This window comes from Delphinapterus leucas, chromosome 11, assembly GCF_059928025.1.
Source record: "Delphinapterus leucas isolate spDelLeu-1000000601 "Yukka" chromosome 11, BTC_Dleu_Yukka2, whole genome shotgun sequence".
Lineage (NCBI taxonomy): Eukaryota > Metazoa > Chordata > Mammalia > Artiodactyla > Monodontidae > Delphinapterus > Delphinapterus leucas.
In genome coordinates this window covers 76,354,919-76,374,293 of record NC_143139.1, presented here as the reverse complement: position 1 = coordinate 76,374,293, position 19,375 = coordinate 76,354,919, and the positions used below count along the sequence as shown (strand labels likewise).

Genomic DNA, 19,375 nt, shown 5'->3' with positions numbered 1-19,375 from the left:
CAGTGAACACACAGGTGTCTAACTTCACAGATTTTGCTACACAAAATGAAAGATTTTTGCAGGGGGGTATTTAGCCAGGATAAGTGGTACAAAAATACCTGGGTTGCATAGATACAGCCACTAATGTGTGCTTGATAATTCTGGTAAACAGCAGAACAGAACAGAGCCCCCAGTGAGCAGCTTTTCCCATCAAAATGACAGACATCCCAAATTTACTGCTAGGAGGGGAAGGGGATGGCAGTTAAATGCAGCCAATGAATTAAAACAGAAAACTCAGTAAATAAGTGTGGCAGATTCAAACACTGTACAAATCTGTTTCAGTAGTTAAGAACCAAAACACCACGCTTCAGTGGATTGTCTTCAGCGCGTTCCCACGATGAGAACAAAGTCAGTATTACACTTCACGTAGACGGCAACATCTTTTACTTCAACTTAGCTCGCAATTATAAACACTAACAAGCAGAAAACTCAAATTATCTATTATGTTATTATTATTAATTTTTTTTTTGCGGTACGCGGGCCTCTCACTGTTGTGGCCTCTCCCGTTGCGGAGCACGGGCTCCGGACGCGCAGGCTCAGCGGCCATGGCTCACGGGCCCAGCCGCTCCGCGGCATGTGGGATCTTCCCGGACCGGGGCACGAACCCGTGTCCCCTGCATCGGCAGGCGGACTCTCAACCACTGCGCCACCAGGGAAGCCCTATTATGTTATTATTATTTTCTCTCTTTTTGTGGGGTAGCATTTGCACAAGAGTGTTACTGAAATACTGAGATTTTCTTCTCTCAAAGTTTCATTGAAAGGATGTGTTAGGGGAAAGAGATCATAGAAATAATGATGTTCAAATGGTACATTGACCAGATATTTGTGTTGGGGTGTTTTGTTTTCCTTCTTCTTTTTCAAATTAATGTATGTTCCACTGAGTTATTATTCGAGCCTGAAACCAATCCAATAAAGAGAAGGCTAAAAAGAATACAATGGGGGCTTCCCTGGGGGCGTAGTGGTTGAGAGTCCGCCTGCCGATGCAGGGGACACGGGTTCGTGCCCCGGTCCGGGAAGACCCCACATGCCGTGGAGCGGCTGGGCCCGTGAGCCATGGCCGCTGAGCCTGCGTGTCCGGAGCCTGTGCTCCGCAACGGGAGAGGCCACAACAGTGAGAGGCGCGCGTAACACAAAAATATAAAAAATAAATAAAAATAAAATAAAAATAAAAAGAATACAATGAATCAGAAAATTTCTTTTTTTCAACTGTAATACATTGAAAGTGTGGTCCTATTTTCCTGTAAAATTCCAAAGTGCTCAACTATTTTTCTAAGTGGATCATCTTCAAAATGATGTTTGCTACTTAAATCACTTGATTTTGTTCATGAAAACAAAACAAGACCCCAAGAGGCGACATCCTGGAATTATCGTATACTGAGATTTTTGGGGTAACATGGGACAGATTCTCCCACAATTAACTTTAAATGTGGTGCTTAAATTATTTCACTTATTGAAATTATGTTATATCAAATATGCAGACTAATTGCCTCAAATTGGCACATGGAAATAAATTAACTATATAAAGATTCTAATCACAGTGCTATTCCTTTGATGTAAGTTTTAGCTTTTCACTACTTTACGAAGAATAAATTACTCATATTTCAACTCACACATCCTTATCACAAGTACTGGTTCCTTTCAGGATCATTGTGATATTCGATGCCTGGGTAAAGTTTGCTCCCGTGACGATCACATTACTTTTCCCTAAGGTTGATATTTTCTGTGGCTCAATGGACTTAATGTAGAAGACCTATTGGAAGGAAAAGATTCAAACACAAGATCAAAGCTAAGAAATGGCACTGTTTGAAAAAATCTGTTTATGTGCTGCAGTTCGAAGAAATCACTGGGAAATTACAACATTTTGCAAACACAAGCAGACAGTGTTTAATGAAATCAGTGAATTCAAGGGAGAGGGCTGAAGACTCATGTCTCTCAACATGCGACAGCATGAGGTCAAACCAATTAGTCTTTGTCTCACAAGACAGTTGAAAATACAGTTGAAGAGTCTGACATTCTGTCTGAAGAGTGAGCTATCACTAGAGTCTCAAAAATGCTCGCTGCCTTCCAGCCTCTGCAGGCTCACAACATAGCAAAAAATGAAGGGGAAGACGAGCAGTCCACTGACTGTAAGTCAGCACCAGACTCATCACTAAGTTGGAATAAATGTCATTCTGGATAAATTTAATTCCCAAGAACGCAGTTCCTAGTTTTTGTTTGTTTCAGTAGGCTATTTGAATCAAGGAGTATACTGCAGCGAAAAAAAAAATCTCAAGAAATCAACCTAAGTCACCTAATATCAAGTAGTTGCATGCCTAAACCACTGGGGCCAACCATTTCCATTCTACGGTTTGCAGATACCATCTTCTCTTTGGTACCCATTACAAGCTTTATCAGGCCTTTCTTTACCAAGAAAGTCTCCCTTGGGATCCCTCATAACTGGGGCCCCATCTCATGTAGATTTATGCACCTTACTTCTCTATTTGCAACGTTTAATCAAATTCTCCTTTTTAAAAAGCCCTCTATTTGATGGCAAGAATCATTTTCCCTTTCAAAGACAAAACAATCCTGATTTCTTTCACTTTTCTCTACAGATACCACTGTCTATCTTTCTGATCATTTAGTAGTTGTTTTGTAGACCATTTCCAGAAAGTCTATGTTCTTCTACAATATGGACCAAACAGGACAAGATTCTAAGATTCTAGCCAATATAAAGCTCAGCAGATCTTTAGCATGAGTGAATTTTCATACTCACACTCTTGATATTTGAAAATGACCCCCAGGTCCAGAGATGCTTAATCATGTGAAATTTGGCTTAAATCATAAACACAGAGTGTATCCACTTAGAGGATAAAGTCTAGGAGGAAGCCACTTAAGGCACTGGGGGAGCTTTAGTCACATCCAGCACCTGCCTACCACCTGCTTCTTCAAGCAGCCCAGGGTCCTTTGCTCCTTTGTATGTATAATGCTCATCACGACAGACTTGCTGCACGGCTGGGGCTGCCCATCCTGCTGAAAGGATGTTTTATCATTCTGTTCCTTGAGAAACCCAGGTGCTATATGGTAAAGCAGTCACCATCACTCATTATCACTATGGATCGGTTTTGCAGATTGAGGTAAATTCACTGTTTATGTCATCACAGTAATGATGTAATACGACAGAGAATTGATTTCAGTGGCAGAATTTATTTTAATCACTTTAGTAAAGGACTTGAGCCCCGTATTTATAGAATCACGAAGGGCCCGAAAGGGTCACTTTAATTATGGTGTTAGAGTTGACTGCATTTTATGGGGGAAATTATCTGCAAGAGTGGTACTTGGAATGGGGGGGATTAGCGAAGACTTCAAGATAAATCCCTTGCAAATGCCAAGTGTGTGTTGGATAGCAAAAGGCTTATTCTTTGCTCTGACACGATGACAGCTAAGTGAACAGGTATTTGTTAAACACCTACAGGATCCCTAGGACAGCGCTAGGTGTTGTGGAGGACACACAACCTCTGCGTGCACTAGATCAGGGGTGGGCAAACTCCTGGATTTGCCTGGAGCAAATCAAATTCAGTCCGTTGCTCGTTCTTGTACAGCCTATGAAAAAACTGTCAAAAGAAGAATAATATTCCATGACATGTGTAAACACATGAAATTCAAATTTCAGTGTCCATAAATAAAGTTTTTTTGGAACAGAGCCACGCCCGTCATTTATGCACTGTCTGTCACTGCTTTTGTACTACAACGGCAGAGCTGAGTCTCTGCGACAGAGATCATGTGGTTTGCAAAGCCTAAAATATTAACTGTCTGGCTCTTTGAAGAAAAAAATCTTGCCAACCCCTGTACTAGAGGATCCACTGTCTTCTTAGGGAGGCAAGAGGCTTTATGTTAAACCTCAATGCAGACTCCCATTTATATCCAAGTCAGCTATGATTCTCAGGTTTCTTTGAAGATAGCCCTTCTCACTTCTTAGACTGTTGATGTCTGCTCACGCAAAATTTCAAACATGCCCAGTAAATGCTACTTCTTTGCTCTCATGAGAGGCTAAAGAGAGCCTTATAACTAACCTAAAACAGATTTTCTAAAGGGGATTATATTTTGCTCCTTAAACAGCTCTACAAATACCATCAGAGGACCCGCCACGTCATCTCATTAACTTTTTAAAAATAAATTTATTTATTTAATTTATGTATTTTTGGCTGTGTTGGGTCTTTGTTGCTGCACGTGGGCTTTCTCTAGTTGCGGCGAGCGGGGGCTACTCTTTGTTGAGGTGCGTGGGCTTCTAACTGCAGTGGCTTCTCGTTGCGGAGCACGGGCTCTAGGCTCATGGGCTTCAGTAGTTGTGGCACGTGGGCTCAGTAGTTGTGGCTCGCAGGCTCTAGAGCCCAGGCTCAGTAGTTGTGGCACACGGGCTTAGTTGCTCTGCGGCATGTGGGATCTTCCCAGACCAGGGCTCTAACCTGTGTCCCCTGCATTGGCAGGCGGATTCCTAACCACTGCACCACCAGGGAAGCCCCACGCCTCATTAACTTTTTATTTCCTCTTGGGTAGAGACAGCTACTTCAAAAGGATTTGGTTTTAAAACCTTATTGTTTCGAGAAGTTTCCACTGGCTGTCTAGGATGGGATCCAGCCCTGACCTATCTCATGAAAGCGGATGCTTCTTGTCTGCTTGCAAAGAGGGTCAGATTAGTTGTCCTTTGCTTGCTTGGAGAACCTCTTTTAATCTTAATAAGTGCATTAAAGAGCTACCAAGAGGATCTCATTAAATAAACAGCACAGGTATACAAGGAGAAAAAAAAACAAACAAACAGGGTTCTTATATGGCTGTACTACCTGGCTACAACAAGTCTTAGGAATAAAACATTTTCTATTTTTACTGATAAATATCCTTTAAAAATCTATTACAGACAAAAGGCCAAGAATGATCTCTCCACACACTCAACATTTTAGATCTATTTCTGTATTTTAATCAAAAATTAATTCACAACCCGAAATGAAGTAGCAGGTCCCATAAGCTGACACATACAAGGGGTTAAATTAAAAACATAATCTAGCTTGATGCAAAGAGATAATTCCTTACAGCCCTACAGTGAAATTCCTCCCTCATCCTATGTCCGAGGATTTCCATTTATTTATCAAATCAAAATACCATTGGCTGTAACCCTTATCGCCCTGAGTTGCCCAGCAATTAACCTCAGAATAGTCCACTTCCTGTCAGTTACATTTTAAAGACTTAAGAGTTATTTTTAAACGGCTGCACAATTTAAAATCATTTCATAAAATACTATGAGCTCTGGTTGCTCACAAGTTTAAATCACTCCCTGTTTGGTATAAAAAAGCACATTAGAAACTGGCTAACTAGGTAATTACAGAATAGCCAGTTATTTTTATTTATTTTTAAAAAACAAAGTCATTATAAGACACTGGAAATAGCACAACCACTAAGAACTAGTTATCTTTGGAAAGGTCTAAGAGGATTACTCCTGACAGTAAGAGCACTTTTTGTGAAGTCTGACGTCAACACAATTCAAATTACCATGACATTAATGGAGAAACTACCACGATGATTGAAAAGAATGTACCTCGGAAAGAGGTACATTAGGAAGGCTCAGTTTATTAAGACCAAATTGTACTCTCTTATTCTGTTTCTTAAAAAAAAAAATCGGAATATAGCAAAGCTCTCTATAGCCCTGGACCTGAATCAACACTCAGTAAAACATCTCTCAGATTTTCACTTGCGAAATTAGTTCAAAAGGGACCGATAAAAAGTCACATGAATTCAAAACCAGCTGGAAATCTGAAACCAAAGGACATTAGAGAGATGAAAGGTAGCACAACTAATTAAAGGAAAGTGTCCTGTAGGGCCCTACAGGGGTATTCGGTTCAGAATTATTTAACATCTTTATTAATGACCAAAAAGGATGGAAGTAATATATTAATGAAATGTATAAATTGAGAAGAGTGGTAACCAGCAGTGGAGATGGTAAAGTGTAAAAGGAGGTGAGACGTGGAAAGAAAACAGCAAAATACAATCCCGCCGAGGAAAAATGAAAGCGTTAAATAGAACGAAAAGGTTGTGTCCATCCACTGCTCGGCCCCCAGGTGAATGCCCCTTGGTGGGGGCCCCTGGGACAGGTCCTTGGGAGACTGGAATGTAACTTGGTCCCAGGAATTGTCAAGAGTTAGAATGCCAACTGAGATGGACCTGGAGACTTCTAAGAAGGTGACAGACCAAGGCCCTGTGCAGAGAGATTAAGGCTTGCTTCTGTGACCTGGGGGACTTGAAGGTGAGGCTGCCGAGGCCAGTTTATAAAGTAGTTACTCTTCGTCACTGAACTTCCCGAATGGGACTCCTGAGACCCGGACGGGGTGCCCAGGACTCTGTGACCAGGGAGGGTAGCGTCTCCCCTCTAGCAGAGACCCCACCACTCAAACCCCACCCCCTTGCTGAGTTTCAACTTCACCGTGAGACTCTTGCCATTCCCCTCTCCTGAAGGCCTCAGTTTCCCATCTGAAGGCTCTTCTGCTCTCCCCATCTTGGAAAAGATGCCAGCCTTGCCTGGGTCCAACTTCTTCACGCTGACTGTGCCCCAGCCTACCCCCTCGTCCCAAGGCTTCAATGCGAATGCACCCCCCTGACAGCCTGCCCAGGCCATGGATGGGGCAGGCCGTGCCAGCCTAATGCCAAGAGAAGAAGTCCCTTCCAGACTGACTTCTATCATCAATATTACACTGAGGTCACACAATGTAGAGCAGTGATTAAAGCTGTGGGCCCTGGAGTCAGATTGCCTGGGTTCAAATCTCATGTCTATCATTTACTACCTACTGACCCTGTGCAAGTCAACATTTGTCTATCAAATGGGAAAAACAGGTCCATTGTGAGGCTCAAATAAAGAGGCACTTTGAGCTCAGGATATAGCATAGGCTGCACAAATACAGGTCACCGCTACTCAATTTAGCACATTCTGGAATTCCTGTGCATAACTTTTTCTGCTGTGCACACTCAGATGCTTCATGAAAATGAATCTTACTTCCCTTAAAATACTGTAAGTTCTACAACGCAAACTCCAAAGGGCACACACTTTGCCTACCTGCCCAGCACATAGTAGGTGTTTAATAAACACTTTTTGAATGAATGAATGAATGAACGAATGAGTGAATAAAGGAGCAATTGGCCATGAACCCCACGGCACCCAGCACAGAGCTAGGCCCACAGAAGCTACTCAACAAGGTACATAATAAAGTTGATTTCATTTTCAAGGCAAGGACCCTGAAAGAGGTGATTTGGATTGCTTGTGAGAAGTTAAAATGCAATCAAAAGTGACGGAGGAAGAGAAGTCACAAGGAAGAGAAAGAACATGAATTCTCCGAGAGCAGGAGAACATGGTTTTGTATGGTGTATTTCTACCCGGCGGTGATAAGCGTAACAAATATTAGAACAACATCATATCATAGATCTCCACAACCTTTCCTTGACAACAGGAAAGAAGAGCAGCCACCTCTTCTCTCGGCAGGTGGAGGCACCAGATATAAGATTGTTCCGAAAAGGAAGGAAAAGAGGTTAGGGCAGGGCAACAGGGCCAACCGTCTCTGACAGAGACTGGCCCTTACAGCTGAAAATACTTCCCATCCAAAGGGCAAATGTAGATTTTTGAGTTATTATCCCTGTTCTGGTGATGCTTTTCCTAACGCAGCCCCCTGGTACATGACAATACGTGCTTTTAGGTCACAGTCAAGGGATGGGTCATAGGGTCATGAAACAGTGTGAGGGCAACAGGGCATAACAGGGGTTGAGCCAGAAACCCTCTCTCATAAATGCCACATCCATGGATGAGCAAATTCATGCACTAAAAAAGAATGTCTTGAAGAGCACTGTACTTGGTATAGGCTCCAGGGTCATTTCAATCTTGTGTTTTTTTTGCGGTACGCGGGCCTCTCACTGTTGTGGCCTCTCCCATTGCGGAGCACAAGCTCTGGACGTGCAGGCTCAGCGGCCATGGCTCACGGGCCCAGCCGCTCCGCGGCATGTGGGATCTTCCCGGACCGGGGCACAAACCCGTGTCCCCTGCATCGGCAGGCGGACTCTCAACCACTGCGCCACCAGGGAAGCCCTCAATCTTGTTTTGTCCCATAATTTCCTGCATCCTTCTGCTCCAGCCAAATCGAATCACTTAGGGTCTCCCGTAATGGGTACCCTGGAATTTTCTGGTGACCCACTATGCTTTTGCAGTGCTAGCCCCTCTGCTTAGAAGACCCACTCCTCTGTCTCCATGCGTCTCTTCCCTCAACTACTGGCTGAAATGCCATCTTGTGTCAATCCATCCATCCATCCATCAAAGACTTATCCAACCACACTGATTAAGCGCTTTTACCTGCCAGGCACTGGGTTTAAATAATCAGGAATGACTAAGCCAAGGCCCCAGGCACAGAGAGGTTCTCTGGGTTTGTATACTGCCTGGTACCTTCCCTAGGTTAATATTTTTTTATATTGTATTCTTATCTATGTGCTCATGTACATATAAGATTCTTGAGACTGAGGACAAGATATGTGCCCCCCCCTCGTGGTATCCACGGAGTTCAGTGTAATGGTATCTACTAGGTGCTTGATAAACACCTGCAGAGAGAATCAACCCTAGCTCAGCATCAGGAAGCCCAAGACTATATCTGTACCATTCACATTTCGCGTCCCCATGCCTGGCACATAGGAAGCACTCAGTATGTATGTGATGTGGACGATGCACTGAATGAAAGCCCTCGATGCTTCTCTGCTAGGAATAGAGTGTTCAGTGCTTCATTCAAGGCCAGCATGAGAATCAAACTGGAAACCTGGATTTACACATTCCGCATGATAATGAGAAGACAGCAGTGTCTCACAAAGCATGAGAAATCCCTCCGGAGACAAATACTACTCCACTCCCTATTAACCAAAACTGAGTTTCTCAACTGAGTCATGTATTTAAAGAAAACATTTCAGTATCAACACGATGTCTTTCTCCAATATGACATTGCTTATATGTGGAATCTTAAAAAATGGTACAAATGAACCTATTTCCAAAACAGAAATAGAGTCACAGATGTAGAAAACAAACCTATGGTTACCAATGGGGAAAGCGGGGCGGGGGGGTGAATTGGGAGATTGGGATTGACATATACACACTGCTATACATTGGGTTGGCCAGAAAGTTCGTTCAGGTTTTGTTCTCCGTAAGATGTTACAGAAAAACCCGAACAAACCTTTTGGCCAACCCAATATAAAATAAGGACCTTCTGTACAGCACAGGGAACTCTACTCAATACTCTGTAATGACCTATATGGGAAAAGAATTTTAAAAAGAGTGGATATAAGTATATGTATAACTGATTCATTTGTTGTACAGCAGAAACTAACACATCATTGTAAATCAACTCTACTCCAATGAAAATTAATTAAAAATAAAAGATGTCTTTCTACAAAGGTCATTCACAGAGAAGCACTGAAGACAGGTCTGGGCTTTGTTCATTACCGCCGCCTCCTGCTCCCTTGGTGGCCCCAGTTCTTTTAACCACATAGTGTCAAAAGTCAAAAGGTTCCGTAAGACACAATACAGGAAACCAGGATGCTGTGACCTTACTTTTCCCTTTAAAATAAAAATGTAAAAAGTCATTGTCTGAACCACGACTTAGCGATAGAAAGGAAGACACTATTGATGCATAACAGAACTGGATGGGGCTTCCCTGGTGGCGCAGTGGTTAAGAATCTGCCTGCCAATGCAAGGGACACGGGTTCGAGCCCTGGTCTGGGAAGATCCCACATGCCACGGAGCAACTAAGCCCATGTACCACAGCTACTGAGCCTGCGCTCTAGAGCCCACGAGCCATAACTACTGAGCCCGCGAACCACAACTACCAAAGCCTCCGTGCCTAGAGCCCGTGCTCCGCAACAAGAGAAGCCACCGCAATGAGAAGCCCACGCACTGCAACGAAGAGTAGCCCCCGCTCGCCACAACCAGAGAAAGTCCGTGCACAGCAACGAAGACCCAACACAGCCAAAAGTAAAATAAATTTAAAAAATTAAAAAAAAAAGAACTGGATGAATTTCCAGAGAATTATGTTGAGTTAAAAAGGCCAATCCCCAAAGGGTACCTCTGGGTGATACCATTTGTTTAAAGTCTTTGACATGATAAAATTATAGAAATGGAGAATAGATTAGTGGTAGCCAGGGGTCAGAAATAGAGAGTGGGAGGGAGGAAGTGGGTGTGACTATAGACAGGCAACATGGGGGAGACTTGAGGTGACAGGGCTGTTCTGGATCTTGACTGTTGTCACTGTCAATATCCTGGTTGTGATTTTGTGCTATTGTTTCTCAAGATGTTACTATTGGGGGAAACTGGGTAAAAGATATATGAGGTCTCTCTGTATTATTTTCTCACAACTACATGTGAATCTACAGTTACCTCAAAATAAATTATTTTTCTCCCAAAACAATCATGAAAAAGAAGAACAAAGTTGAAGGACTCACACTTTCTGATTTCAAAACTTATTACAAAACAGTGTCTTATTACAAAATAGAACAGACATATAGACCAACGGAATAGGATATATAGCACAGAAGTAAACTGTTGCATATACAGTCAAATGATTTTTGATAAGGGTGCCAAGAATATTTAATGCGGGAAAGGACAGTTTTTTTCAACAAACAGTCTTGGGAAAACTGGATACCCACACAGAAATGAAGTTGGATCTTTACCTTACACCATATATGAAAATTAACTCAGAATGGATCAAAGACCTAAATATAAGGGTTAAAACTATAGAACTCTTAGAATAAGAGCTTTATGACATCGGATTTGGCAATGATTTCTTGGATATGACACCCAAAGCACAGGCAAGAAAATAAAAAAATAAACTGCACTTCAATAAAATTAAAAACCTCTCTGCATCAAAGGATACAATCAACAGAGTGAAAAGGCAGCTTATGGAATAGGAGAAAATATTTGCAAATCATATATCTGATATGAGGTTGATACCTAAAATATATAAAGACCTCCTACAATTCAACAGCAACAAAAAAACCTGATTATAAAATGGACAAAACGCTTGAATAGACATTTCTCTATAGAAAAGATGGCACACAAATGGCCAATAAGCACACGAAAAGAGTCTCAATATCACGAATCAGTAGGGAAATGCAAATCAAAACCACAAGAGAATACCACCTTATACCCATTTAAGACGGATACTATAAAAAAACGAAAACAGCAAAGTGCTGGAAAGAACGTGGAACGCTCATACGCTGTTGGTGGGCATGTAAAACATCAGAGCGATAAGGAAAACAGAATGGTGTTCCTCAAAAGATTAAAAATAGTATTACCATATGATCCAGCAACTCCACTTCTGGGTACCTACCCAAAAGAACTGAAACAGGGTCTTGAAGAGGTGTTTGTACACACCTGTTTATAGCAGTATGAGTTACAATAGCCAAAAGCTGGATGCGACTCAAGTGTCCATCAATGGATGACTGGATAAACAAATGTAATATATACAAAAAAATGGAACATTATTCAGCCTTAAAGGACATTCTGACCCATGCTACAATATGGATGAACCTTGAAGACATTATGTTAAGTGAAATAAGCCAGTCACAAAAAAGACAAATCCTGTTTGATTCCACTTAACTGAGGTACCTAGAGCAGTCAAATTCATAGAGACAGAAAGTAGAATGGTAGCTGCCAGGGCTGGGAGAAGAGAAAACGAGGAGTTATTGTTTAATGGGTACGAGGTTTCAGTTTTGCAAGATGAAACATGTTCTGAAGATGGATGGTGGTGATGGTTGCTCGACAATGTGAATGTACTTAACTCTACTGAACTTGTACACTTAAATATGGTAAATTTTATGTTATGTGTATTTTACCGAGATTTTAAAAAAACAACTGAAACAACAACAAAAGAGAAGTTTAATTTTTTTTTAAAAGCCACTGCCTTTCTGATTCAAACACCTGTCACTATGCCTTAGTTTCATAAACCAATGGGAAGAGAAATGCGGCTCATCACTTAATAAAACCTCAAAGACTTTAATAAAAGTCTGAAGATACTGGCACACCAAGCTTTTCTAATGCCTTTAATTAACTTCATAATCCATTTTGATTCACATTCCCTTTGCTTGTTACTAAGTTCACCTAAAGTTACTCTCAACTTTTTGGTAGTGATTAAAAATGTGCTACTTATTTATATTGGCACCTGACCTTAAGTAGCAGCAAACGGATACATCAAAGCCACAGATTAGCCAAGAAATAGAAAACTGAGCCTTTAAGAACAAAACATGTTACTGTTTTTAATTTGTCTGCTCCCACTAGACCCAAGGTTAATGAGAACAAGAACTTGTCCTTTTTTGTTTTTCACCACATAGTAGATGCTCAATTAACTTCCATCAAATGAATGAAGTCAGCATTTGTGTACTAAATGCATCTACCTGGAAATGTTTACATGGTCATGTTCTCTCTTTTCAAACACGTCTGTCAGTTGAGCTTGGGGATTTACTGTGAAGAAAATAAGAGGAATTTCCAAAGAAATTTCATGGAAAGTATTTTTCCATGAAAAACAGTTTTGAGAAGTGAAGAGAAATGTATATTTATTACATAGACACAACTCTTTGTTTTGACATTATTGACTACTGGTTAGATCATCTCTGCAAAGAAAAATAATCCAAAGAGATTCGTTTATATATTTTGCATAGACACGCCTAGCCCTCACATACCCCGCCCCCCCCAAAATGCAATCATAACATGTGGTTAAACACTGAAATCCCCTCAGTGCTGTGTGCTCTATACTTCCTTCTAACTCTCCCTGAGAGCCACGAAGTCAGATTTAAAATTTTACTTTTACCGGGCCTTCATTTTTCATAATTACAGATTTTTAATTTATTTTATGCGAGTGTGCAACTTCTGATGTATTGAGCCAATTAAATGCTACTTGGTTAAAAACCAAAGGTAAAAAAGGGAATTTGGGTAGAAAGTAAAATAGGGAATTTTTAAAAGGAACCCAAAGTAGCAGGAGATGTTACTGCCATTCAAAGGGGGATTTTCCCATTATCGATATGAAAACAGGGTCTGACCTGCAAGCCCTGGGTGGTTCTGTTACTTGTCTTCTCCTTGAATCTTCCTCCTCCTGCTGTCTTGGGTGGGGCCCATTTCTCAAAAGCCACTGGACAGAGGTCCTGAAATGAAGAATATCCCTTCAACATCCGAACTGGTGGAAATTCGAAGTTTGAAATAAAGGCAAAAGACAGGCTGGGGCTAGGTGGTCACAAATATTTACTTTTGGTTAAACCCTGTAATACTGAAAATGTCACCTTACCTGGTTCCTCTTGTAATCAGAAGGGTCGCAAGCTGTGAAGGGATGGATACATTTTCCCTCACTTTCACACCAAGCACAGCCAGTTCCAATACATACTGGGCATCTGGCAACACAGAAAACCAACTTAATTCCCGCATTTTTAGGAAAACGTTCATATCCTAGAATTTCCTAGAATTTCCCTCTGTGATGCTGCATGCGAGCATTTAAAAGAAGAAAAAGAATCCCTGGATAGACTGTGATGCACCCAGGGGAGAGAGGACAGTCCTTTGGGGCTAGGGATATAGTACTGACTTTATGCCCTGCTCTGGGCAGCCCTCGGGGCTGATGGACCATCATTACACTTGCTGGGGGGTTGCCATGGAAACCTGAAGCTGGGGTCACCGGGTATGTCAGTAGATAACAGGAACCCACTGAATCTGTTTCTGAATCCAGTTCTGCTATTTGTCTACCTTCAGGTAAGTTTCCCTCTGGAGACTGATCTCCCCCAGCCCCCCCATAAACCCACCCTTACTCACTGGAGCAGAAACACTGCCAAATGCCTGGAAGACAGGAAACTAAAAGTGCTACCTGGCGAGCAGAGAAAACAGGGTGCCAGTGTTTGCTTTTTAATCAAATTAAGGAAGAACTGTGTCTACTAATCAAACAACCATGCATGGATAACAGCGGAAGACTTGAAAAGCACTTAATAGGATAATCAGTGTTAAAGCAAGAACAATAAAAATGGAAATCGAGGTGGGTTTGGAAAGGTAGCCAAAGGAGGCAAAAGGAAGGCTCAGCCCTGGGACAGTGAGAGGACTAGATCAGGGAGAGGGGACACATGTGCATTTCATGTATTCTTCCAGAAACGCCAAGGCATCCTGAGACTCTGACCTACAGAAATGGCAGTCTCGGTGGGAGAAGAAAGCACAGACTCGCCTAAGGGTTCACCCGCCACCGAAGTGCGCTAGAAGCAGCTTTGTGACATGCGCTCTTATCGCTACCCCTCAAGTGTGATGACTTTACTAAGTGCTTTTCGAAGGGGAAGTAGGTACCCAAGGAAAGGGTGCTCCCCCTCTGGGGAGCTGTGGGTCTGAGGTCTGGTTCTTAATTACCTAGCTGCGGACCTGGGGCAAGGCGCTTCCTCTCACCAGGCCTTACAAGTGTGGGTGCAGGAACTGTGTTCTGTTTAAACTCTCCTTGAGCTACACAGGTTTATGTAACTCTCCCCCTTTTTCTTTTTTTTCCCCATTTTCATGGACTCTCTGTATCAAGTTTGGTGTTTTTCCTCCCTGAATTCGTTCTGCTTGTTAGAAATCACTGAATTCAATCCCTCTTTCAAAGTGCGGCGGTGGTAAAGGTGAAGTCCAGCGGCTCCCGTTCATATAGCTGTAGGGTGACCTCCCAACTCAGCATCGAGTTCGAATGCCTTTACCCTGAAGAAACAATGGTTCCCAGACCAGACCCAAAGAAACCCACGTTTGGTACTCACACAGTTGGTCAAGCAAACCACTGAAAGAGCTATAGAATCACTAATAATACAGCTTCCCACTGTTTCCATGGGAACATCCATCCCATCTTGCAGCTGGAAAACCAGGAATCTGGGAGACATATTTCCTCTGTCTTCCGTCTGCTTTAGAAACAAGGAGTGAGGTGTGGTCCTAACTCAGGGGGGTACGTAGCTCAACAGGGCCAAACCCAGTACAAAAACGTGGGTCACAATTAACATGTTCTTTTGATGACAGAGACTTCCTCTTGTGCTTCTCCTTGACTGTGACTTCCCCTTATCTCATGCTCAGACTCTCTTCCTTGACTCAAATTCCCAAAGCCAGTCTGATCAGGTGAGAACCTAGCAGCACCCCTTCGCCTGTTACTTCAAGGCCACCTCTTGGTTGGAGGGATGTATTTCCCTGTGGGTAAAATACACCCAAGCACAGCTGTTGGCCTCTTCTCTGCTCCACCTCACTTGGCAGGGCTTGAACAAGTCAGCTTATTAGCTCAGGGGCTCTCCTGTCTCCCGTTAGGCCATGCTCCAAAAGGCACCTTGGAAAGTTCTCCTCCACAAAAGAGGTCTTTAGGAAATCGAAGAGTAAAGCAAATAAATACATTAAAGCCAATGAGAGAATATTCACATGTTAAATAAAATCTTACTCTCTTAATGATGAGCAGTTGGTAAAGTTGAATCTTTTTGACACACTCCAGGAACTGAAGGAGAACGTCACGTTGACAACTAAAACATCTGGAGCAAAGGGGAAAAAGAAGTCATTGACGGTGGAGGCCTGCTATCGTCAAGCAAAGCTGTAAATGCAAAAATTAAATATTTTTTGCCTCCTCCACAAAGAGGGTGGGGTGTGCCAGCTGTTCGCTAACATTTCAATCAGTACGTGGCTCCTTCCCGGGGGCCATTCACGTCAGGCAGCCGAAGTGCACAGCACAAGCCTCCAAACAGACCCGGGCCCACCTAGCGTTCCAGGCCTCCCACGGACAATCACTAAGAAAAAGCCATTTCACAGCCCATTTACAGCTCATACTCTCCCTGGGATCACTATCTCAGCTTGTAATTGGCCACAGCATAAGAATAAAACAAGTCACCGAGCAAGAACTGCCTAGAACATGATAACCAGAATGTTAGAGAAGAAATCCTGCACCTTCAGAAAAATCCATACTATGGATATTTACCTAACAAACTCCAAAGTGTGGTTCCCATGGGCTGAGAGCCATGATCTTCTTGGAGTCAACTGTTGCCAAATCTATGATGAAGGTTTTCTTATTTGCTTTTGAAAACCTACCCATGGGTTAGAAAACCCCCAAAGAATAAAGTAATAAGATAAAAACTCTGCTAAATCAGCATGAGAGAAATGGCATATTTCCTGTACCTGTTTAACTTACATACTCTACCCTAGGTGATCCCTAAATCTGGTTGTGTATCAGAATCACTTGAGAAATTGATGAAAATATAGATTCCAGAGCCACACTCCTAGATATTCTGACTCAGCAGGGCTGGGGGATGTCCGGAATCTGTCTGTAATCTCCCCATGTACTGACTGTGTATAGCCAGGTTTTGGTGAGGCAGCCTGGAGCGGTGCCTTTCAAATCCTACTGTGGCCAGGGACCAGGGCTACTCTGTGATATCTTCATTGTCACCCATTTTGGCATTAATATCTTCTTCCTTTTATGAATTAACGGGGAGAGCAAATGATGCTTTTAAAATGAGAAGTCTTTCCTTGAGAAATTAAGAAGTTGGCCTAACTTTGTTGGCACCCCTAATTTTTCAACTGAAATATTATTAGTATATGATTCCAAAAGTCTGAGAACCCTTACTTTAAGGGGTTCTCTTCAGCAGGAACATTCATTCTGAAAGCCAGAATGCCACATAAAATTCTGCTCACATAAAGTGGGTATATGTGAAATGATAATCCTCTGTTCCAAAGACAAGAAGGTTTGGAGGGCTGGCGTGACCTCTCAGCAAGAGCATTTGAACAGACACTTGATAATTGTTAGTAGCATGAACATATGGACAGTAAGTACTGAGGGACTCCCAGTGAAAATACATATCAATGGAATCAACAAGTGTCCAGTGATGGAGACTAGCAAGAGTTGTACTTTCCTGAGTATCAACTGTGCACAAAATACTACTGGGAAATATCACAAGGAAACGAATATATATGCTCTCTGCTCTGGAAGCATTCGCAGTTATTCTAGAAGAGATAAAATAATTTAGGTGAAAAAGCACAGTGACAGTATAGTCAAGGAAACACCCTCTGAGTGGTTCAAGTTCCATGCAGCACCTGGGTACCAAGATTGGGGTGCAGGTGGGGAACCCAGAGGGTACTGGAACGATCGGGATGATTAGAGCAGAATCTGTCAAGGCTATATGGAAGAGGTGACTTTTCAAAGCAGAAGGGAGACAGGATTTGGTGAAAGAGGCAAAGCCACTACAGGCCACAAACAAAGGTTTGGCAATGGCCACTGGCTGGCTGAATGCAAGAGGCGGGAAGTGGGTTTGTTTGCCTGCTCAGAATATGGAAGGCATGCAGAGAAAAGGGCAGACAAAGGGTTGGGTTCAGTTGACGGAGGCTGTAAAAACAATCCACTACACTGTAAATCAACTATATTTCAAGTTTTTAAAAAAGATTTTAAAAAATTTTAAAAAGCAATCAACTAGCTTTCCAAGGTGATCTCAAATACTTCCGGGGCTTCCCTGGTGGCGCAGTGGTTGAGAGTCCACCTGCTGATGCAGGGGACACGGGTTCGTGCCCCAGTCCGGGAAGATCCCACATGCCACGGAGCGGCTGGGCGCGTGAGCCATGGCCGCTGAGCCTGCGCGTCCGGAGCCTGTGCTCCGCAACGGGAGAGGCCACAACAGTGAGAGGCCCGCATACCGCAAAAAAAAAAATAATAATAATAATCAAATACTTCCGAAGCTTATGTTACAGGTGAGCAAGACCTGCATTTTAATAACCCACGAACTTGACTCTACTTCTTCCTGACCCAGAGGGACTCATGAATCCTCAGTCTGTCCATTGTATTAACTCCTAACCATCCTTTGAATCCACCCACTTCGCTCCACCCTTACCTGTCTTCAACAGTTTCAGCTCTCAGTCCCATCACCCGGTCACTGCCACAGCTTCCCTTCCCTCTGACCTTTCAGAACTCAGCCCTTCCCTCCTCCTGTCCCATTCTCCACCTGCGGCCATTCATTCAACAGAAATTTATTGATCATCAATGGCTACTTTGTGCCAGACACTTTGTACCTTCTTTGGTATCCATTTTCTATCATTCTGCTTTCTACCTTATTTGCCTTGGCCATATAGAACCTCTTCTGGCTCCTCAGACAAAGCTTTTTCTCTCCTTTTGGCCATCACACTAGTTGGTCTCTGACTGCATTACTCTTCCCCTTCTTCTTTGTCCAGCTCAACCCTATTCATCCTCCAGGAAGTTTTCCTTGCCCCCTCACCTGCCCCCCCAAGTCCAGTTAGGTGCCCTTTTCATGTGCTTCCCATGGTGTGCTATGTTCCCTGCATGCTACCCACTGCCCTGTAAGGTGCCGTTTACTCATCTCTACCCCAAGAGGCTCTAAATACTGTGAACAAGGACCAGGGGAGTGTTTTCGGTCACTGCCTCCCTACCATTAAGCACAGTGTCTGGCACATAGATGCTCAATAAATACTTCCTGTATGAATGAACAAATGCAATGAACTTAAGATGATAAAATGTTGGCCGTTCTGTTTTCTCATCTCATCAAGGGCATTCCCAGCTGTTCAGATCTATGAATTATCTGAACCATCCACGTAAGGTCAGCCCAAAGGTCTCTGGCTTGACTCCACTCACCTAACCAACTTACCATCCTCTGTCATTCTCCAGCCACATGTGACTGTGGGGTCCTGCACTCATGTGATGAGTGGAGCAGAGGTGAGCGGGACTGAGGGGAAAAGTGGGAAGCAAGGGGTAGGGGGAGAGAGATTCTACAGCGTGGGACTATTCAGATTCTGTCATTTAACTTGTTTCCTGGGCAATCTGGACTCAGAGGTTTCTCCTGCCTGCTTCATTTTCTAACAACAACAACAACAAAAATAACAGAGTCCACTTGCCTTTGTAGGTTGCTCTGGTCGGGATGCTGCAGGTGCAGGTCTCATTGGATACACTTTTACCCTTGCAGAGCATCCTGCCGGTGTCCACGTTCTGCACCATGCACTCCGAGTGTCTTGGAGAGAAGCTTCCCACCACAGTCACTGTCGTCTGTGTGGGGAAGAAATTTCAGGAATCAAATTAGTGGTTTTTTCCATCATTTCCATCCATCCTAGAGCCTTAAATGAACTCACCTCTGACTTGCCGTAGAAGGAGAATTTCTTAGATTGCCAATATAAAGGAAGAGATGTTTTGTTGGCTATTTAATTTGCTCTTTTGTGAATCGCATATTCATATCCTTGGACCATTTTTTCTGCTTTGTGTGTATTTTTCTTATCAATTTTAAGAGCTCTCTGTATAGTACAGATATTAATCCTTATCTGTCATATTTCTGACATAGTTTCTCCTGATCTGTT

At 42.8% G+C, this 19,375-nt stretch overlaps 1 protein-coding gene across 2 annotated transcripts in view; it reads right to left on the bottom strand.

Annotated features, from left to right (window-relative positions):
* The window catches only part of PLXNC1 (plexin C1), a 141,963-nt gene that overhangs the window by 60,385 nt on the left and 62,203 nt on the right, over window positions 1-19,375 (bottom strand). For both annotated transcript variants that reach the window (XM_089921132.1, XM_022562399.3), the window contains exons 6-10: window positions 18,923-19,070; window positions 15,483-15,570; window positions 13,356-13,458; window positions 13,114-13,215; window positions 1,650-1,789 (exon numbers count right to left, since the gene is read on the bottom strand). In XM_089921132.1, the coding sequence (XP_089777258.1) occupies window positions 1,650-1,789; window positions 13,114-13,215; window positions 13,356-13,458; window positions 15,483-15,570; window positions 18,923-19,070 (581 nt within the window). The remainder of the gene's footprint in view (window positions 1-1,649; window positions 1,790-13,113; window positions 13,216-13,355; window positions 13,459-15,482; window positions 15,571-18,922; window positions 19,071-19,375) is intronic.